Genomic DNA, 23,589 nt, shown 5'->3' with positions numbered 1-23,589 from the left:
CGACACGAAGATTAGATACTTACAGCACAGTCATTTAAGTAGTCATTCTTCTTGTGATCCCTGTTTGACTGGAATGTGAAAAATGCTTAAATGTGTTATCAAGCAAAGTACCTTCTGCCATGCACTTAAGTGCTTTGCAGAGTATGAATATAGATGTACATGTGTATCGTCATCGTAGAGAATAATGAGCACTTACTCATATTGTATAATGTTACACTTCTGGAAAACCAGGGAGGCATTCAGAATTGTGTTTAAAGTATCATGCTTACCAGTCTGGCATATATTTCAAATACATGGTGATTATAATAAAAATAAAAATAACACCACTGGTCAGAATGATGACAAATAGCAACAGAATATAATCGGAGAAGGGGTAAAACGAATGGCAGAAGAAAAATAAATAGTTACAAAATGTAGAAATAGGTGGCGCTGTAAGCATCATAATCTGAGTAGTAGACTACAAATGACAAATGAATCATACAACAATGCCTAAGGTGTACATTTGACGCTAAAAAAACTGTACTACTCAGTGTGAATGGGTGTACAGGTGTGATACTGTTATTTATGTAAGCCCATCCACCATGGAAACCCCCCTGTGGGTCTGGGGCTAAGAATAGGCCTGAGGTATTCCTGTGTGTCGTAATATATGGTGGTCCCTGTAGGGTTTGACCTCCATTGTTCAAAATGTTTACCAAGAGTGAGCCAATTGGGGAAGGACGCCTTACATGATGCATTGTGTCAGTCATGCCTTGAGATCTGTAGCCTGTTTTCTCGCCGTCGCATTGCAGACCTGCTCATTCTCCATCTCTTGGGTGAGGAGACCTTCCTGGGTGCATATTCCACCGTGCACTATGCAGTGTCACCTTCTGTGCTCATGATGACCATGGACTTGTTTGCATCTGATAACCAGCACAGTAGCTAGTCCATTGTGGTGGGGCCGCCATGTATCCTGTTGGTTGTAGCCCACTGACAACACAAGGATCGATCTGCTGATGCCTGTTCTGTTAACTCCCCATGTATGCTAAGGAGTAGATGCCTGTCACCCTGGGGCATCAGACTCCCGGCAATGGCCGTCCTGACAGGTGGCCATTGCTGCAGCTGGGTGGTGCCCATGGGGGGGGGGAGGGGGGGGCCTGGTTGGAATGGGTGGCATCAGGGCGGATGATGCGTGAAGAAGCGTACCACGTCATCACTTGCTGGTGATCATACACCAGCAGTCTTTAAGCATTTTAAGTCTCAGTACAGTGCAAGGAAGTAAGACCTTAAATCATTCCCCTCCCTGGCCACACCATGGGAGGAACACCAGGCTAAGGTTGGCAGCGAACCTTACTCAACCCAGTACCTCGTATATACGAGAACTGATGGGGACTCGTTTGTTTCGATGAAACCACAGTTTTTTGTAGACCATTTAGAAGACAATTTTGGGGAGGTGGAGGGCTTGTCCAAAATGCAGGCAGGGTTAGTCTTAATAAAAGCAGCATCCTGCCCAGTCACGGGCATTACTCGCTTGTGACAAGCTGGGGGATGTTTACATTACCATCACACCCCATAAGAGCTTAAATATGGTCCAAGGTATTATATTCCACAGGGGCCTTCTTTTGCAGTTTGACGACGAGCTGCGCGCCAACTTGGAGCGACGAGGTGTTCATTTTGTCTGGCGCGCCCATCGGGGTCTGAGGGATAATCAGGTTGCCAACAGTGCCTTCATCTTGGCCTTAGAGGGTGACACATTGCCCGAGAAGGTCAAGGTGATGGTATACTGCTGTGATGTAAAGCTGTATGTCCCTCCCCCTATGCAGTGCTTTAAGTGCTGGAAGTACGGCCATATATCTTCCCGCTATACTTAGTGTCACATGTCGAGATTGTGGACATCCATCACATCCCAATACTCTATCTGCCCGACCTCACATCTGTATCAACTGCAGAGAGCATCATTCCCCTTGCTCGCCAGACAGCAGGATTTTACAGCACGAAAGGAAAATCATGGAATAAAAGGCCTGACTGACCTACACTGAGGCTAAGAGAAAATTTGAGCATCTACATCCTGTGACTATGACCTCTTATGTCGCTGCTACGAGAACAATTGTAGCCTCATACGTTCCGCAAATTCCGGTCAGCTCTCAGAGCTGGAAGACTACACCTGCCCCCTTGATGGTGGGGGGCACTTACATGCCCCCCCCCCCCCCCCATCCAACCATCAGGGGCACCAGTCCCTACTTTTCAGCAGCCAGATAAGCGTAAGTCTTCCTTGGCACCTCTCGCTAGGAAGGGGACCTTTGGATCACTCACTTCCCAGGTTTTTGCTAGTGGGAAGATGACTCCTGCCAGTGACTGAAGTGCCCAAAAGTAGCTGGGCGTAGGGCTTTACGATCATCCTCAGTCCCGGAGACTGAATCAGCCTATCCCTCCCAGCCAGTGAAACCCAAGTAGCAGCAAGAGAAATCCAAAAAGAAGACCCCAAGACGAAGAGACGTGCAGTGGCACCCACACCACTGCTACCTACAAGCTATGCTTCTGGGGATGAGGTGGAGATTCTGGTGTCTGCTGAAGACCTAGATCTCACCGGATACTCAGACACTATGGATATATATACTGCTTAAGAAATAAATCAGTGGCAGCAGGTGACCATGAAGCGTAAACTGCCTCATTGAATGTTCCATGTCTTCCCAGCCTCACAATTACGTCATCCTCCAGTGGAATTGTGGCGGTTTTTTCCACTACCTAGCTGAGCTGTGGCAACTGTTCCGCTCTACACCAGATTTCTGCATTGCCCTACAGGAAACCTGTTTCCCGGCAATGTGGAACCCTACCGTCCACGGCAATAAGGGTTATTACAGGAGCAGTAGCAACTATAATAGTGTCAAGTGGAGTTTGAGTCTATGTCCTGAACTCGGTATGTGGTGAACCTGTGGCTGTCAGGATAAGGACGATGCACAAAATAACTGTCTGCAAAGTATATCTTCTTCCAGATGGTGCAGTACCCCTGAACACATTGGCTGTACTGATTAACTCCGTAAAACCTTCCTACTATTGGGAGATTTTAATACTCATAACCCCTTGTGGTGTGGCAGCATGCTTACTGGCCGAGGCAGAGATGTCGAAAATTTAGTCACAACTCGACCTCTGCCTCTTAAATACAGGTGCCCCCACACTTTTCAGTGTGGCACATGGCACGTATTTGACCATTCATCTCTCGGTTTGCAGTCCTAGCCTTCTCCCATCTATCCACTGGAGAGCACATGACGACCTGTGTGATAGTGACCTTTTCCCCATCTTCCTGTCACTGCTCCAGCGTCAGGCCCATGGACACCTGCCCAGGTGAGCTTCAAACAAGGCGGACTTGGAAACTTTATCTCTGCTGTCACCTTTGAATCTCCTCCACACGGTAACACTGATGTGATGGTTGAGCAGGTGACTACAACTATCGTTTCTGCGGCAGAAAACGCAATCCCTTGCTCTTTAGGGTGCTGGTGGTGAAAGGCAGTCCCTTGGTGGTCGCCAGAAGTCGTTAAAGCAATTACGGAGCATCGGCGACCTCTACAGCGGCATAAGCAGCACCCTTCCCTGAAGCACCTCATAGCCTTTAGACAGCTCTGTGCCTGCATTTGCCATCTTATCAAATGACAGAAGCAGGAGTGTTGGGAGAGATACATCTCAACCATTGGGTGCTATACGTCACCTTCCCAAGTCGGGGCTAAGATCAAATGTGTTTTCAGTTACCAGACCCTAACCATGTGTTCCTGGTGTTAACATAAATGGCGTATTACCTACCGATGAAAACTCGATTGCTGAGCACTATGCTCGAGCCTCTGCACCGGAGAATTACCCCCCAAGGGAAAGTCCTCTCGTTCAGTGAATCCTATAACGCCCCATTTACAGAGTGGGAGCTCCTCAGCGCCCTGGCAAATTGCTCTGACACTGCTCCTGGGCCAGATAGTCCACAGTCATATGATTAAACATCTCTCATCTGACTAAAGCGACATCTTCTCATCATCTTTAAGCATGCAATGGTAGGAGAGCACCATCATTCTGGTGCTCAAACCCAGTAAAAACCCACTTGTTGTGGATAGCTGTCGGCTCATCAGCATCACCAACGTTCTTTGTAAGCTGCTGGAACGTATGGTGTGTCGGCGATTGGGTTGGGTCCTGGAGTCATGTGGTCTACTGGCTCCATGTCGGGGTAGCTTCTGCCAGGGTCACTCTACCACTGATAATCTTGGGTTCCTCGAGTCTGCCATCTGAACAGCCTTTTCCAGACGCCAACACCTTGTTGCCATCTTTTTTTGATCTATGCAATGCGTATGACACCACCTGGCGACATCATTCCTTGCCACATTATACGAGTGGGGTCTCAGAGGCCCATCTTCAGATTTTGATCCAAAATTTCCTGTCTCTTCGCGCTTTGTGTGTCCAAGTTGGTGCCTCCCATAATTCCATCCATATCCAGGAGAATGGAGTTCTGCAGGGCTCTATTTTGAGTGTGTGTCTCTTTTCAGTGGCCATTAATGGTCCTGTGGCAGCTGTAGGGCCATCTGTCTCGCCTTCTCTGTATGCAGATGTCTGCATTTCTTACTGCTCCTCCAGTACTGGTTTTGTTGATTGGTGCCTACAGGGAACCATTCACAAGGCAGTCATGGGCTCTAGCCCACGGCTTCCATATTTCAGGCGCAAAGTCGTGTGTTGTGCACTTCTGTCAGCGTCGTACTATTCATCTGAAACAAGAACTTTATATTACTGACAATTTACTTACCGTTGTGGAGGGATATCGATTCTTAGGACTGGTTTTCGATGCCCGATTGACTTGGATACCTCACCTTCGTCAGCTTAAGTGGAAATGCTGGCAGCACCTCAATGCCCTCTGCTGCCTGAGCAACACCAACTGGGGTGCAGATCACTCTACATTGCTGCAGCTCTACAGAGCCCTTGTTCAGTCCCGCCTTGACTATGGGAGTGTGGTTTATGGTTTGGCAGCGCCCTCAGCATTGTGCTCAATTGACCCAGTGCACCATTGTGGTGTTCGCCTAGCGACAGGTTCTTGGAGAAAGAGTCCGGTGACCAGTGTCCTGGTGGAGGCCGGAGTGCCTCCATTGAAGATTAGGTGTGCACAACTGCTCGCCAGTTTACGGTGCACACCTTCGTAGTTCTCTTGCGCATTCAAATTACCGTCTCCTTTTCCCACCTGTGGCAGCCCGTCTTCCACTTCGGCGGCCCAGGTCAGGGCTAATGATAGTGGTTCACATGCGATGTCTTCTGTCAGAACTGGAGTCCTTCCCTTTACCACCCATACTTGAGGTCCATTCACGTACACCTCCGTGGGGCACACACAGGGCGTGGCTTCACCTGGACCTTTCACATGGCCCCAAGGACTCAGTTAATCCTGCGACTCTCCGCTGTCACTTCCTCTCGATTCTCTACATGTACCGGGGCCATGAATTGGTTCACACTGACGGCTCGATGACTGATGGTCACGTTGGCTTTGCCTATGTCCATAGAGGACATATAGAACAGCACTTGTTACCAGATGGCTGCAGTGTTTCCATTGCGGAGCTGGCGGCCATATCTCGTGCTCTTGAGCACATCCGCTCATGCCCTGGCGCATCATTTCTCCTGTGAACTGACTCCTTGAGCAGCCTACAAGCTATCGACCAGTGCTACCCTCATCGTCCTTTGGTAGCGACCATCCAAGAGTCCCTCCATGCCCTGGAACGGTCCTGTCGTTCAGTTTGTCTGGACCCCAGGTCACGTCGGAATCCCAGGCAACGAACTTGCCAACAGGCTGGCCAAACAAGTTATGCAGAAACTGCTTCTGGAGATGGGCGTCTCTGAACGTGACCTGCATTCTGCCTTACGCTGCAGGGTGTTTCAGTTTTGGGAGACGGAATGGCATAACAGTACGCACAACAAGCTGTGTGTCATTAAGGAGATTACGAATGTGTGGAAGTCTTCCAACGGGCCTCTCGCAGGGAATAAGTTGTCCTCTGCCGGCTCCGCAGTGGCCTCGCAGTGTCCCGGTTGACAGTGGCCCATATTCTGGTGCACTGTCCCACTTTGACTGCCCAGTGACGAAATCTTGGGTTACCATACTTGTTGCTGCTAATTTTATCTGACAACGCCTTATCCACTGATTTAGTTTTGTTCGTGAGGGTGGGTTTTATCATTTGAACTAAGTTTTAGTGCATGTCCTTTGTCCTTGTGTCCTCCGCCCTAGTGCTTCTAGGGTGGAGGTTTTAATGAGTTGCAGTGTGGCTGGCTTCTCCTTTTTATTCTCATGGTTAGACACCCATTGTAATCTGCTTTGTTGTTTTAATCTGTTCATCCCATTTCTTGCGTTTGTCCTTTTCTTGTCCCCTTTCGTCCATTTGCATGTTTGTTGTACTTCATCATTCTCATGAATTTTCTTTTCATTCTATTTTGAGTTGTCAGTCTTATTAGTTTTATTCCTACATTTGTGGCATTGTTTTATTCAGAACAAGGGACGATGACCTTGTAGTTCGATACCTTCCCCCTCTTTTAATCCAACCAACCACCACGGAAAGGTCTTATCATATTGGATAGGTAAAATAGGTTTTTAATAGTCCCGAGTCCAAAAACTGCATAAAAATCATCAATCAAAATCAAATCGGATTATTAATTTCTGTGTAACTGGCGCAAAACATGTTCAATATGCTGTTCACAGTTTTCTGCAGCAAGTTAAAATCAAAAAAACAGTATGTTCCACAACTGATAGTGTTTCCAAGGTCACATTCAGAATGTGTTGCGCAATGTGTTCCTTCCGTGCAACTATGTTCGCAGTCGGAATGCTGAACACAACATCTTTCAGATTCAGAAGTCACACAAATTAAGATAAAGTGATCGGGACGGCCAGGCTGTAGAGAAATGGCAGCTGATAATTCTAGAATTTTTGAAATGGCCCGTCAGCAGCTGCTTAACTGGATTTGCACTGTGAGGTGTGCGTCATCTTGCATAAAAATGACCCCATCTATGCTGCTCGAGAGCTGGAATGATGTGGTTGCGCAAAAGACTCGTAGTGCTTGCCAGTGATGGGACAGGTAACAGGACCGGAAGTACATGTCTCCTTGGAAAAAATATGTCTGTATGATAAATGATGCCATAAACCCGCTCCACACAGTGACCTTTTCAGGATGAAGTGGTACTGGTTGATTTGTGTGTGGGTTGTCTGTTGCCAATATTCGACAATTCTGTGTGTTGACATATCTTGTCAAATGGAAGTGGGCTTCATTTGTCCACAATCTAGCCATGGCCAGTCATTGTCCACTTCCATGTGAGTAAGAAATTCTAAATCAAAGGTCTCTCTAGCCGGCAGGTCAACAGGAAGCAACTTGTGCACATGAGTAATTTTGAATGGATAGCAAAGAAGGATGTTTCGAAGTATTTTACGCACCATGCTCACAGGTATTGTCCAATGTTTGGGCAATTCTCCGTGCACTACATATTTGCACACCACCACTCGTCTTCTCATGCATTGCTGTGGCCACTGCTTCCACTGACATCAAATCAGTTTGTTTCCTCCCTCTACCAGGTTGCACATCAAAAGAACAATTCTTTTTGAGTTTCCAAATTATTTTTTCCATACCCACAGCAGTCATCGGACCAACACCTTTTTTTCAAACCCTTCAGTGTTGGGAACTTCTGCAGAGTGACGTGTGCACAGTCATCATTTTTGTAATACAGCTTTACAAGCAAAGCACGATCCTGTATTTAGTTAGTAATGGTGAATGTCGCAGATGCGAAAGGAGGAAAAGCTGTGTACCTGGCGTGTTTATACCAACTTCAACAGGTCATGCACATGACAGGTGTTTTCGTTTACGTATTCTGACACATACATTGCCATCTATTGATCAATTTTCACATTGGTTTCTTCTTCTTCTTCTTCTTCTTCTTCTTCTTCTTCTTCTGCCATACATTTTCCCTCTTCTCCGATAATATTCTGTTGCAATTTAACGTCATTCACTACAGCATTTTGAAAGTTTATCACCTTGCATGTTACGCATGATCACTGGAGTGATCAGAAATAGAAGAGTAACTACAGAGAATATAAAAACGCTTAATAAAGATGGGTATGAGATAGTAGGAGGACTTCAAAAGTGTTGTGGAATGCGTGTTTTAACAATTTGCTGAATCCAGAGGAAGTAGTGGAGAAAGAGAGACACATAGTGTGTATATAGGTTGAACCAGAAATGGGGAAAAGATCTAAAGTGTATAGAAGTGTAGGAGATGCTGAAGAACATGAGAGGAGGAAAGCCATAGGAGTTGGATGAACTGTGGAAGTGATCAAAGTAGCAGAAGATGTGAGAACACAATGGTTGTATAAAGCTATGAGTGTCATGCGGAAGGAAGTGAGAGCTCTGAAAGACGAGAATAATTGTACCTTTCTTTAAGGGAGGAAGCCAAAATGATGCAAAAACTATAGAAATGTTACCCTGATTTGCCAGTGTGTGAAACTTTGAGAAGATTCTGGAGAGAAAAATCTGAATGCTTTGGGACAGGAAGCTCCACAGTACAGCCCATATTTACAGTGAGACAACGGCAGCAACAGCACTGAGTGTGATATATATCCACTGATGGCCTTCCTAGATTGAGAGAAAATCTGCAACATTGTATTCAGAAGTAAAGTTTGGCGGCACTAAGAAGAAAAGGAGTAAAAAGCAGACTAAAAAATCATAAAAAAATATTAGAGATGTGAGTTGTGAGAGACTAAGAAGAGTTAGAACAGGATAGATGATATCGAGAAACAGTCTAAACAAGGCGATGCACTATCTCCATTATTTTTCATAGTGGTAATGAATGGTACAATGCAAAAGTAGCAAGACCAATAGGAGACAGGATGTTAGCAATGTTGTTTAGGCCTATTAATGACGTACTAGTGTGGGGAAACAGTGAGTAGGAAATAAAGAAGCTAGGTTTTGAGAAGATGATGAACAAGAATGGCCAAAAATGTAATACAGAGAGCTCGATAAAACAGAACATCGGCCTACAGTGCATTGACAAATATTTTGTTGCTTATTATATCAGGGTGAAGAAGGCAAAATAATTTGAACCTTGCACTAATGAATTATTGTTGAATGCATAAATTAATTAGTAAACAGTTTTAAAATGTCAGTAAAGACAATTTGTTGGTTGGAAGTCACAAATATGTATGATTCCATTTGGTTACAGTGGATATTTATTAAGATAGTGAATGCAGTATGTGCAAAATCCTAGACATTAAAATTTAATGTGAAGTGTAACTCCTAACATTTTTAATTCTTTTTGATGCTGTGATATAATAATTGGTTGATAATATTTTAATATTTTGTATTGAAATAATTTATTGGTATTTTTGTTGCTTTCATAAAAATTCTTTGTATGTTTACTGGATGATTTGCACACTTAACTTGTTTTCAGAGGAAGAAATATGGTAGCTTCTCAAAGGTGACATGTCTGATCTAGACTTTGACATTTATGATGGGGAGAAAGATACCAAAAATGCTTAGCTGTTGTTACATCAGTATAGTTTAAGGACTGGTTCTTGATATGGTTGAAATTGTGGACACTAAAGGTAGTGTTGGAGATGATGAGCCTTTGGTTTGAAGATGGCTAGTTAATGGTCGAAACCATGCAGCATATTATTTGGCTCACAAGTAAAGGTACCCAGCAGTGGGATCAGTTTTTGACTCCATCTGTACGGTTATGCAGAATAAGATCACAGGTACCACACCCTGCAGCCTCATTTGCGAGCAAGTGACAGGAAAAGAATTTCAGAATTTCGTGTGACACTAAGTAGTGTTAAATAGTTGCATCAAGTAGTCTGGTTGTGCAGTGTAATGGATAGCATAGTAGTTCCACATGTAGAAAGTTGTGGGTTAATTCTTACCAGGTGCAGTAATTTTTTTATTTTTAAATCTTTGTCAAAATGACTTTGATAACTGTTTTTATCCAGTTAATTGATTTAAATGTAATTCTTTTATTTCCAATCCTTTGGCACATCATTTTTATCACAATATCAACTTCTTCGTTTGATCTCATTTTTACCATCCTTTTTCCATTTGAAATCTGTTCATGTGTTTTTAAATTAATATTATTTATTAATTTAGATTGTTTCTTTTATTTCATCACTCTGTTTTTTCATCCACATTATTGCATTCATCATCATCTATTTCTTATTTTGTTTGAATTTGATTATACTTACAGACCTTTTTTTTTTCAATCTTCATCTGATTTATTTTGTCCATTGTGCCATGGGTATTTAGTTTACGGTTAAATGTTTGTATGATTACCATGCAAAAAAATGTACATTTGGAAACGAAAAACACATTTTTCACACCACTGCACAGTCAATATAAGTAGTTTTTGTGGTCTTTCATTTCTTAACTGATAGATCAGAATTTTCAAATAATTGAATGTTATAATAGATGAACATGATTAACTCATATTCGCAAAAATTCCAGTTAGAAAAAGAATGAAACAAATGAAAAGATCATACAGTGATTAAAACAAAGACAAAGGAATAGAAACAAAAAAATACATTAAAACCATTTAATGGAATAAAAATAATGACCCATATCATTTCAGTAAAGATTCAAAAGTAAAAGAATTTATTGCATGTGACGAGATTCTTGCACACAACTTCTTGCATGTGAAGCTATTATCTTATCCATTACATCATGCCAACAGATACGTAACTCGAAATCCTGAAACTTTTCCAGTCAGTTACTCGCAAATGAGGGTCCACCAGGGTGAATGGCTGTGGGATGTCATACCTGGTACATCAAGCTACATCACTGTAGGTTTGATTTCAAAGTTGATCACACTGCTGGGGACCTCTTCTTGTGAAAAGAATGGATTCAGTGTTCCTTTGATCATACAAAATCTGCACCAGCTAACTTGTATTACGAAATTTAGTTGTGGACTGCATCACTGCACAAAGTGTGGATACCTGTGGTTGACCTCATCGTGTATGTACTGCTATGCTCTTTCTACTGCCTTAAATCTGGTCAGAAAGCTTGACTCTGGGCTTGTAAACATGCTACTATGCCCATTGTACACATACATGTCTTGCTTACAGTTCATCTGGAAAACAGTCAACATCCTCCCATTATGGGTGAGATGAACTCGGGAGAATGATGAGATATTACTGTCATGTCATGCACAGCAGATTTCGACACATGATCTATGTCTAAATTATTACAGTGTGGTCATATATTGTAATGTAATAGGTATTGCAGTTTTCCTCTTTAAACACCTAATCTGAGTCCTCTATGTAATTTTTACTTGAGCAGTGTGCCGGCCGCGGTGGTCTAGCGGTTCTAGGCGCTCAGTCCGGAACCGCGCGACTGCTACGGTCGCAGGTTCGAATCCTGCCTCGGGCATGGATGTGTGTGATGTCCTTAGGTTAGTTAGGTTTAAGTAGGTCTAAGTTCTAGGGGACTGATGACCACAGATGTTAAGTCCCATAGTGCTCAGAGCCATTGAACTTGAGCAGTGTGGATTACTTATGAAGCATGTTTGAGCTGTCTTGAAATGGAGCACATGATGTTTCCTCACTCACAAAATTGGATGAACTATTGTTGTGGAATAAATTGGACATTAACTTCCTTTAGTCACCTGATAAAAATGTAATGTCATAAATACAATGTCAGTGTGGTGCCAACAAGAATGAAAATAAACTATTTAATTTCTCATACATTTCAGTTTCAACGTTAAATATTATTCTTGTTTGCCTGGAAACATGACAGAAGACAGATCATTTTAATATGTAGCTTTGGAGGTACTGTACTATAGATTTTTTTTTCACCATAAATAATACTGTAATTTTATTCAACTGTGGTCAGGTCATTTCTTGAGGTTCAGATATAGTTATCCCCCCCCCCCTACCCCCCTCCCCAGAATTTTTGTGGATAATCCATGTAGTGTTTTAATATAGTAATGAAAGTTCTGGCAGAATGAAATAATAAAGTAGTAAAGGAGACCATTCACTGAATAGTGGAAGTGTTGAGAAGTTGACAGGTGCACAAAAAAGAACAAAAGCTTTACTATCTTTATCTTTAGGAAGAAAAATCATTCGAGCTAGAGTGCACGCTCACGTATTTGCATGCTCAAAACCTGTGCACCTACATAGATGACACAAATCATGGGATACCTCCTAATATTTTCGGACTTTCTGCCCAGCTTAGTGCAGCAACTCGATGTGGCATGGACTCAACAAGTCATTGGAAGTCCCTTGCAGAAGTAATGAGCCATGCTATCACTATAGCTGTCCATAATTGTGAAACTGTTTCCGCTTCACGTTTATGTGCATGAACTAACCTCAAAATTGTGTCCCATAAATGTTCGATGTGATTCTTGTTGCGCATTCTGGGTGTTCGGATCATTCGCTCAAATCGTCCAGAATGTTCTTCAAACCAATCACCAACCACAGTTGTCTGGGACAGTGCACTGTCACCCATAAAAATGCCATTATTGAATGGCTGCATATGATCTCAAAGTAGTACTCTGAGTGAGTGGTTCAGTTGGACCTGAGCATCCAGTCTATTCCCTGTGAACCCAATGCACACCATTATGGAGCCATAATGGTGCTTTTATGACAGCCAGGGTCCATGGTTTCATGGGGCCTGCGCCACACTCCAAACCTACTGTTGGCTCTTGCCAACTAATATTGGGACTCATCTTACCATGCTACAGTTTTCCAGTTGTCTGGGGTGCAACCAAGTGCTGCAGACGATATCCTGCTGTTACAAAAGGCACTTGGGTAGGTCCTCTGCTGCCACAGCCACAGCCTATTAATCCCAAATTTTGACCCTCTGTCCTAATGGATATGTCCGTTGCAAACCCTACATTGATGTCTGTGGTTATTTCAGTGAAGGCCGTCAGCTGCTGCATTGTCTGTGGTGAGAGATAATGTCTCAAATTTGATATTCTTGGCACACTCTAGACACTGTGGATCATAGAATATTGAACTCCTAACATTTTCTGAAATGGAATTTCCCATGTGTCTATCTCCAGCTACTGTTCCCATTCAAAGTCTGTTAATTCCCATTGTGAGGCTCTAATGACTTCTGAAACCTTACTCACCTGAGTACAAATGACAGCTCTGCCAATGCACTGCTCCTTTATACATTGTGTGATACTACTGCCATTTGCATTATGTGCACATCTCTACCCCATGACTTATGTCACCTCAGTGTACATTGTGCTGGATGTCAGTGTTATCACACATTTGGCTCTCCTGATAAAATTTTCTTCTGCCGTCTCCCCCCCCTCCCCCTCTTTTCATATTTTTCTCTTTGTCTCTCCACCTCCCTCCCCCCCTCTTATCCCACCTCCTTGAAAAAGTGTTCTTATTTGTTTTGGAGATCAGATTGAAACTTAAAATTTGTTTACTCCATATATCCATTAATTGCAGCTGTAGTTGAAATGTGCTATTTGTCTCGGATGATATTTATTGAGAACTGATTGATTGTGATGTGGGTCATATTTGTTGTAAGTTACGATGTGCAATTCATAACTTAACAATTTTTGTAATAAAGTTTAATTTTCTTTTAATGTGTGATGAGATTGTTTGATAGTCTTCCTCATTTATTTATTTATTTATTTATTTTTCTTTTCTTTAAAAACTTTACTTACCAAGGGATCTCGTGATCAGTTAGCCGATAGTGCCAGAACTTTACTTTTACAAACTAAATGTTACATCTAAAATATATATTTTATGAAGAGAGAATTGTTTCAGTGTTTCCTCTAATTGGAAATATGGTTTATGTAATTGAAAATGTTGTTTCTGAGTGTTGGTTCCATGTTGTTTCTCCTTCCTCCTTAATTTCTTTTGATTGTATTAATTGTTCTTTGGTTCTAGGTTTTGAAACATATAACTTGTCTGTTAGTATAATGTAGTGACACAAATGGTTTACTGTGGTTAAACAAGTAATTTTTTAACAGCTGTATTTCACAGAATGTTAAAAAGATCTCTATTTCAAGCTGTGCGCTCAGTTAACATAGAAAGCACATCTCTTGGATGTTTTACACATTCTTCCACATTTTAAGCATTTGTCTCCAAAAATATTTCTGTAGTAGCACAATAAAAGTATTAGGCCTACATTTTTGCACTATTAAATTTGTCTGTTTAGTTCCAATTTAGCATCACAGTTTACAACTTTCTGCTTTGTTTTTATTTCATAGTTATTGTGCCAATCAACAATGATTTACAGTTACTTACATTTATATTTGTAATATAATATTATGCATAAAAAATCTACTTATCACGTGACAGCAGGACAATGCACATAAGATATTCCATATGTGTTTCTCCTGCCATTGCCTCTTGAGTAGATTTTTTTGTCTATGCAATTGTATTACATTTTCAAACAGTAATTATTTTGTTGATTCTTCAGTTTGTAGGTGTACCATTTCACGACGAAAGTAAATGAGCATTACTTAAACTGTGAGGCATATGTGCCCTTTCCTATTAACATCCAGTATCTACACAGTAGCTCAATCATGCAGTTAATAAGTTTTATCACATTGATAATGGCTAACATCAGTTTAAAACCAGTTGTCAAAAGCCAAGCAAACTCTTGACAGTTTCACATCTCTGCAGGATCTCTTTCATGAAATACCCAAAGTGAAATGTGTGTGAATGTTTGAGTTATTAAAGCTGACAAGTATGTGTAAACCATAAGATTTATGATTGTGAAAGTTTGAGTGTCTGTGATTGTAAATGCCTATTTATTGACCCATGTAAACAGGGACAGTGTGTGTGTGTGTGTGTGTGTGTGTGTGTGTGTGTGTGTGTGTGTGTGGATGGTTACTGCGGCAGTGTACGCAGAGAGAGAGAGAGAGAGAGAGAGAGAGAGACTCATGGCTACACACTTTCACTATGTTCCATGCTGTTACAAAGTTTTAACTTTTTAAATAAATTATCTGGAGACATGTAGAGCAGTCATTTATGATTTGTCTGTTAATGAATGTTTGCACTTTCTGTCTAAAAGTCATTGTATGATTTGTGGTGCTTAGTAAATTGTCTTGTATGTTTGTATAAGGCACATTACACATCATGAATATATGTTATGGTAAAAGTACATGTTGTACCATGCCAAAAGATTATCCATGAAAGTTGTGTGCTGTGGAGCAGAAATAAAGTTGAAATGATTTTTGTACCTTCGCATAATGAAGGAAATAAAAATGCGCATATGTATTGAGCTATAATCTTTGGGCATTGCAAACTGTGCTTTCGCCATATATCACCATTGTCATGTGATGTCTGAGAGCATTTTATTTCCTCTCTGTCCAGATATGAATGTTCTATCAGAATGGAAAATGTTGTGTGCAGGACATGTGGAGCACATGCCCCTGCAAAATCCTGAAGTTAAGTATAATAGCCAGCCATTTTGAGGTCTTGCTTTAGGTTATCATGTAGTGTATTTGAAATAAAAGTTAGTTTTATATTTTCTCCAATTTACATAATACCACTTTGTGAGGCAGATGTAACATTTTTGTAGTTTGATCTTATTGTAGTATTCCTGTTGTTATCTTTGTTACTCTACATGTTTCTGAGTTTAGGCTCAATTTTTGTTTCATTTTTTTTCTGCCTCATAAATGGTCACCTGCACTGGCACTATGAAGGTATTTCGCAATGAAATGAAATATCACCATTCACACTGGAACAAAATTGAGTAATGTAAACATACAGTGAACCTCGTGTCTCCATCTTAAAACTGTAATATTTCTTCTTCTAAATAACAGAAGAAAGACGATAAAGAGAGCTTACATAATCTTTTTGTGACAGTTTCAGGATATCAAAATTTATGAAGTTCAAAGATATGAGAAAAACACACTTTACTCTTTTCACAGATTGGTGATATTTCTTCCTGTTTGATAACATTCATTATCCATATAGTAGCTAATGAATGGCATTTTGAAAATCATCAAAATCCTCTATTTTTGAAGATAATTTTCTTTCTGCAACTAGTTTTTGCCAATGCCCATTTTGTGTGCGTGTGCGTGTGCGTGTAAAATTGCTCACATACATTTGTTATGAAGGAGAATCATAATACTCCAGGCTGAAAACCATTCACTCCCCCAACCTTACATACAGTTAGATTTGAAAAAGAAATGAATTGTTTCATATGAAATAATTGGTAGAGAAGGTTGCATTATATCATGGATATTTATGATAGTTAATAGCTAATAATGATGCTAAGCCAGAGTTTCTTCAGAATAGATATTCAGTGTATCATGCCTTTATTTACCATAGTTTTCCAGACCAATATGGTGTTAAAATGATTTCAGTAGTTCCTTCTTTGTCATTGAGTAAAATCTTGGAGTGAATTCTTTCACACTGGAAAATAACACTATGAAAACGGTTTTTCTTACCTTTCAAATTAGGAGTTACATAGGTGTCGAAAAATTGAAGATTGGTAAGATACATGTTAGGACATCAGGTATGAATCCGACACGAACATTTAACGTAATTTTGTTTTTCTAACTGGTGACGTGTCTGTTTACATTATGTGCGATGAAGGACAAGGATGAAAATGAACTTGCCTATATTATGTAGGATATAGCCAGCATGAAGTCGTCAGGCTGTGGACAGTTAACTGATCTTGGCAGTGTGCAAGGCATTATAAAATTCTCTTGACATTGGCCGGTCGCGGTGGTCTAGCGGTTCTAGGCGCTCAGTCCGGAACCGCGCGACTGCTACGGTCGCAGATTCGAATCCTGCCTCGGGCATGGATGTGTGTAATGTCCTTAGGTTAGTTAGTTAGGTTTAAGTAGTTCTAAGTTCTAGGGGACTGATGACCTAAGATGTTAAGTCCCATAGTGCTCAGAGCCATTTGAACCATTTTTTTCTTGACATTGCTTTCAGAAATGCAGTTCTGGAAGGAATTTTTTATTACATTCATCTGCAGGCCAGACAGATTTGAGATTCTGGGCTTACTCAAAAATATTTCAAAATATTTTCTTTGCTCATTTACTGTTTGGGTTACAATGATGAGATTAACTACTCGTATGTATTACTTCAAGCATAAGGCCAGCTGTCTTAACATCTTACACATGTAATTTTCAAATATGCAGAAGCATATTGGTTTCGTAAGGTGGTATTCTGGGAGGAAGGGTTGAAGAATAGCCAGCAGTAAAAGATTCCTGAGAAATTTTGGCAAGCAGTTAGCACACATGATGTGCTTCCCAGAAGGTGGCCATAAACTTGCATATCTGTGAAGTGATGAAAGTGCACTGTGGGTCATAAACTAAGCATCAAATCTGTACAGTGCATTGTTAGTATACCATAGTTGAGTGTTCCTATTAATTTTATGAAAACATTTGTGGTAGTTTTACTGGCACAGGAGTATTCAACATTCTTCGCCAATAAGTTTCTTTGTAACATTGGTGTTAACATGGTGGCACCAGATTGTGACAAAATAATTTGTGGATTATAGCAAGAAAATTGTGACTCCGTGGTTCAAATGATCAGTAATATTAGGTTCTAACTGGTGGCTCCCATGAACACTTACATAATTATGTAACACATCTAAGCCAAGTACTGCATTATTTTTATTTGCTTCCCAAGATCTGTAAAATTGTCAATCATGCCTGTTATATTTAATTCTTGTTGGTGCATCAAATTATGTGTCTTGACCCTTGTTTTCAGTGCCTGAAACATTAGTAATACCAGGTGCTTAATCAATTCAAACTCTGCCCTGCATCACATATGAGTCATTCTGGTGTCTCTTGTGATCATCTTTAGCAACTCTTGTACTCATGTATGTATAAATTCTGTCTGCCAGCAAGTAACTTTTTCACTCCCAATACATAACAGTGCATGGCAAAATTCATCTTTCTAATTTAGTCAGTTTCATCATTGCTGATGTTTTGAAGACCAGTCATTTAAATCAGACCAGGTCCACAGCCATGGGAACCTAGATGGTACCTGTTCTTAGGTAACTGAAGTAGTTTCTCTGCAGTTCTGATTTGGTTCTAACACTATACTATACTATACTCATTCACATATCACTGTCAACAGCCAGAGGTTGAAAATGAAGTGTTTATCAGGATACCAGTGTTCGTCACGATACCAGTATCGATTTTTCCCCTATTATGTAAAATAATCATGGCCTCTATTTATCAACTTTCGGATGTAGCTTTTTTTATTGCTCAACTGTCTGAGATGAGTTGTACTCTGAGAATGGTCTGTATTTCACGCAGAAATGGAACACCCTTGTTCTGCCAATTTACACATAATTTAAGTAAATTAATATTCTCCCAGCCTCATAGTCTGATGAAATTGTCAGTCCCACCACACACACCACACTTTCCATTGTTTGTATTACCTCTATTTGTGTGTATATCCCCCTTTGTACGTAATTAGTCTGCACGTAGTTGCTGATCTCGTTGCAAAACTTGCCTATGTATAATGTCACTTTATTTGTTAACATTACTCAGATCTCAGCTTATCAAGACCTACGTTATCTATAGCAGGAATAGTGATATTTGAAGATACATATGACATGTACTCACAGTACATAGTGCTTCTAGAGTGGAGGTTTTAATGTGTTGCAGAGTGACCGGCTTCTCCTTTTTATTCTCATGGTCAGCTGACCATGGTAATCTGCTCTCTTGTTTTGATCTCTTCTACATGTTCCTTGCACCTCTCTGTAGTTTTCTTGTCTGATTTTGTCCATTTTAGTTTTTGTTGCCCTTCTATAATTCTTGTGGTTTTCTCCTTTCTTCCAGCTGTGTTTTGAATATCTCAATTATTTTACTCCCACCCTTGTGGAATTATTTTAATTGGAACGAGGGACCAATGAAATAGCAGTTTTCTCCCTCTCCCCCTCTTTTAAACCATCCAATTATAGTACACAGTAAACTTGTTGTGAAGCATACTCCATAGTGCAGTAATATAGTTTTGATCAACTTTATTTTTAGTTTCACAACTTCTATCAATTTTGTTAAATGGAGGCTATAAACATGTATCTGAAACTTGTATGCAGATAGCTTTTTGAGAAAAGCTTACAGTTGTGGTCAAAGCTTGAGGTGAATTCCTATGGCACTTATTTTTATAAGTGTGCTGCCTCTGTGTTGCCAGGTTGTTTATAGAGTAAATTTATTAAAGCTATGTTAGTGTATAGGACAGCTGCATAGTAGACAGCATAAAAAAGTCTTATTTCCAACTCTTGGTTACTACATGAATGTTTGGTATTTACACCAGATTAAATTAAATGAGAATATTAATCAATTCAGTGACAGATTAGTAACTGGCTACTCAATCAGTAATAGGATGTTACAAAGATCTGTGGGGAATCTTTAGATGGAATATGACATTCTTTCCATTGCAGTGTCTGAGGAAATTTTTAAAATAGACTATAAGTTAATTCTCTTTCCTCCATCTTATGTCATGAGTAATAACTCTAAGAATAAGAAAAGAAAGGTTGGAATTCATACTAAGGTGCAGAGTGTTACTTGGATAAAATATGAAGGGGATAAAAAACAGTGTAAAGAACTGGCATGGCATGCAGAACACTTCTATAATTGTATACACTTCATATTGAAATAATTAGTAATTAGAAAGCTATTTGTATGTAATTGAAGGGAACATAACCTGTAGTTAGGTCAGTAGTGTGTGTGTGTGTGTGTGTGTGTGTGTGTGTGTGTGTGTGTGTAAACTAAGAGACCAGAAATTCCAAAGTAATACAGCAAGTTAGGAGCTAGTACATATATGTGGTAAGTGGTTTCAGCTACTTCAGTGTACACAAGAATATTCATGCTAAACACAGATCTTGAGTTACACAATTGAAACCTCCCTCCCTAATTCTATTGAGTCAGAGAACAGTTAATTTTTAGGACACAGTGGAATGTGGTGTGTAACCCTATTGTTCAGTCAGTTATTTCTAATGGAGCAGCCAAGCAATGGGTTTAGAAATGTTTTTAGAAGACTGAAGAAAGACTTGGAAGGTGTGGAGGGAATAAAGTTGATACTTTGATTTGCTCTGTGAACTGTGCACTGATGGTGCAGTTGCTAGCACATGCCCTGTGAAAGGTCAGAATATAGTTGAGCCCCAGTGCAACATACAAGTTTAACTTTCCACAGATATTACTTTTGAAAGCAAAATGATTGACCTGAAGCACAGTGCTTGTATCCAAGCTCAGGATGCGAGGGCAAACTGAGAACATAAAAAGTAGACAAACAATCAAATAAAAGATCAGAAAAAATTGGAAAAGTGTGAAAGATGGGTTCTTAGAATGGAAAACGGTGAGATGTCTCTTGTCAGAATATGAGGTAAGGTTACTGAGAGTAGCATACTATTTCTATATAGTGTGAATGTAATAGTAGTGAATTTTAATAACAAGATTTCACTCTGTTGTCACTCAGAATGTTACTAGTAACGAGTAGTTTCTCTCAGTTGTTTTACCCTTATTGAGACCCTGAAAGAATTTGCCTCTGTAGCATTATGAAATTATGAACACTCTATACCTTGTTTTTCTCATTACTAAATACATGTCAGGAGCTTAATTTTTTCCTTACACTCCTTTCCAATGGATGTACTCTCTCCACTGTTGCCAGTTGCTTTTATATATTTTTCATGTCACTCAATATATTAAACAATTAAGATACAAGGAGCTGCAAAATCATAATTGTAATGAATGTTGTAGAATTCCTACTCTCTATCTGTTGTTAATTTCTTTATTATGATTGGCTATTAAATATCACAACTGTGCTAATAAAACGTAATTTTATAGTGATGGTTGGTCAGCAGGCATATGGTGTTGGAATGCAGCCAAATGCTCAGCAAGCATTGGTTCAACAACAGCAACAACAGAATCAACAACTGCAAATGCAGCAGCAGCAACAAATACAGCAACAGTTACAGCAGCAACAGCAGTTGCAGCAGTTACAACAGCAACAACAGGTATGCATTTATAATAATGGAGCACACTTCAGTTTCCAGAACAAGTTTCCAAATTTACCCTGTTCGGCGCACACGACATTTAAAAGATATATTCTGACTGTTGCGTTCAGCTACTTCGTGCCACTGCACTAGGTGCAATGTAAATGACTGGAAGGGTTTTTGGGCCTTAACTGAACAATCTAATCACCTCCAAGAATCTTTCAATCACTTTACAGTATTTCTTTCTGTTCCAATTTCTGAGGGAAGTGTACTTGTAAAGAATACTAAAAAGTTGTTGGGTGCCTAATATTTTTGAGATAAACTGTCAAACTCCATACTTCATTATAATGAAGCAAAGAGCTACTACAAATAAATACAATCGACTACAACTTTTATTATGTGAATGTTTTTTTATATTAAAAAAAGTAACATCATGAGATTGTAGTGGGATGAAACTATAGAAAAATTTTCACTGAAAGCGAAAACAATGACTTATTGTTAGTTATTATTTTTATAAGAAATACAGCTATGTTTTGTGTTCAGTGAGAATTCAGCTTTTTATTAATTTAAGCAATAATGTTTACTTATATACATATGTTTGTATCAGAAGTTATTGACTGAATCATTAACAAAGAATTTACTCAACAATAGAGCACTGCATATGTGTTTCTGTTCTCTGCAACAAAATAAATAAGTTAATTTCTATTCCCTTTCCCTCTGTCTTAGAGAGCACAAGTGGAAATCATAGTGTAGTGCTACATGTCTCTTACCATCGAAAGGGGGAGGGAGGGAGAGAGGGTCAACATTTCTTCAAAACCCAGTTAGTGCACGACAGAGATAAATTAAAATTTCTCTTTTTAGCATGGAAGAGGAATTTTATTTGTTATGAGGTAGTGCAAGTTGAATAAACAGCCATTTGTTCACGCAAGTGCCATGTTAACCACCAGCAATAAAAATCTAGATTTGAAATATTCTCCATCCACATTGCAGATGTCCCATCAAGACCATGCCACCATTTATGCCCACTTTGAAAAATACACTCCTGGAAATTGAAATAAGAACACCGTGAATTCATTGTCCCAGGAAGGGGAAACTTTATTGACACATTCCTGGGGTCAGATACATCACATGATCACACTGACAGAACCACAGGCACATAGACACAGGCAACAGAGCATGCACAATGTCGGCACTAGTACAGTGTACATCCACCTTTCGCAGCAATGCAGGCTGCTATTCTCCCATGGAGACGATCGTAGAGATGCTGGATGTAGTCCTGTGGAATGGCTTGCCATGCCATTTCCACCTGGCGCCTCAGTTGGACCAGCGTTCGTGCTGGACGTGCAGACCGCGTGAGATGACGCTTCATCCAGTCCCAAACATGCTCAATGGGGGACAGATCCGGAGATCTTGCTGGCCAGGGTAGTTGACTTACACCTTCTAGAGCACGTTGGGTGGCACGGGATACATGCGGACGTGCATTGTCCTGTTGGAACAGCAAGTTCCCTTGCCGGTCTAGGAATGGTAGAACGATTGGTTCGATGACGGTTTGGATGTACTGTGCACTATTCAGTGTCCCCTCGACGATCACCAGTGGTGTACGGCCAGTGTAGGAGATCGCTCCCCACACCATGATGCCGGGTGTTGGCCCTGTGTGCCTCGGTCGTATGCAGTCCTGATTGTGGCGCTCACCTGCACGGCGCCAAACACGCATACGACCATCATTGGCACCAAGGCAGAAGCGACTCTCATCACTGAAGACGACACGTCTCCATTCATCCCTCCATTCACGCCTGTCGCGACACCAATGGAGGCGGGCTGCACGATGTTGGGGCGTGAGCGGAAGACGGCCTAACGGTGTGCGGGACCGTAGCCCAGCTTCATGGAGATGGTTGCGAATGGTCCTCGCCGATACCCCAGGAGCAACAGTGTCACTAATTTGCTGGGAAGTGGCGGTGCGGTCCCCTACGGCACTGCGTAGGATCCTACGGTCTTGGCGTGCATCCGTGCGTCGCTGCGGTCCGGTCCCAGGTCGACGGGCACGTGCACCTTCCGCCGACCACTGGCGACAACATTGATGTACTGTGGAGACCTCACGCCCCACGTGTTGAGCAATTCGGCGGTACGTCCACCCGGCCTCCCGCATGCCCACTATACGCCCTCGCTCAAAGTCCGTCAACTGCACATACGGTTCACGTCCACGCTGTCGCGGCATGCTACCAGTGTTAAAGACTGCGATGGAGCTCCGTATGCCACGGCAAACTGGCTGACACTGACGGCGGCGGTGCACAAATGCTGCGCAGCTAGCGCCATTCGACGGCCAACACCGCGGTTCCTGGTGTGTCCGCTGTGCCGTGCGTGTGATCATTGCTTGTACAGCCCTCTCGCAGTGTCCGGAGCAAGTATGGTGGGTCTGACACCGGTGTCAATGTGTTCTTTTTTCCATTTCCAGGAGTGTAGATTTCAAATACAGCTATGAGATTCAGCTCGTTTTCATTCATTTGCTCACAGCAAATTTAGAATTTAGTTGGTTATATCTGATGGCAGAAAACGAGAAAGCGATAAAATATAGATATCTTAAAATTTAAAATATTAAAAAAATTTTGTGGCTGTCTAGATAGCACACATTATAAAGCGTTAAAATGAGACAAGTTTCAGTTGACAAAGCAACTATCTTCAGATTTGAGATAAAGTGTAGAGCAGAAAATTGCCT

General features: G+C 41.0%; 1 protein-coding gene across 2 annotated transcripts in view; it reads left to right on the top strand.

Annotated features, from left to right (window-relative positions):
* LOC126245231 (mediator of RNA polymerase II transcription subunit 30-like) overlaps window positions 1-23,589 on the top strand; it is a 93,245-nt gene that overhangs the window by 5,590 nt on the left and 64,066 nt on the right. Inside the window, exons 2-3 of one of the 2 annotated variants that reach the window (XM_049948298.1) lie at window positions 15,284-15,359; window positions 20,729-20,897. In XM_049948298.1, coding sequence (XP_049804255.1) covers window positions 15,284-15,359; window positions 20,729-20,897 — 245 coding nt within the window. Of the gene's footprint in view, window positions 1-15,283; window positions 15,360-20,727; window positions 20,898-23,589 lie in introns of both variants that reach the window. The other variant, XM_049948299.1, reaches the window with a different exon arrangement.

Source organism: Schistocerca nitens, chromosome 1 (genome assembly GCF_023898315.1).
Source record: "Schistocerca nitens isolate TAMUIC-IGC-003100 chromosome 1, iqSchNite1.1, whole genome shotgun sequence".
In the NCBI taxonomy this organism is placed as follows: domain Eukaryota; kingdom Metazoa; phylum Arthropoda; class Insecta; order Orthoptera; family Acrididae; genus Schistocerca; species Schistocerca nitens.
This window is presented reverse-complemented; position numbering and strand designations above follow the sequence as displayed.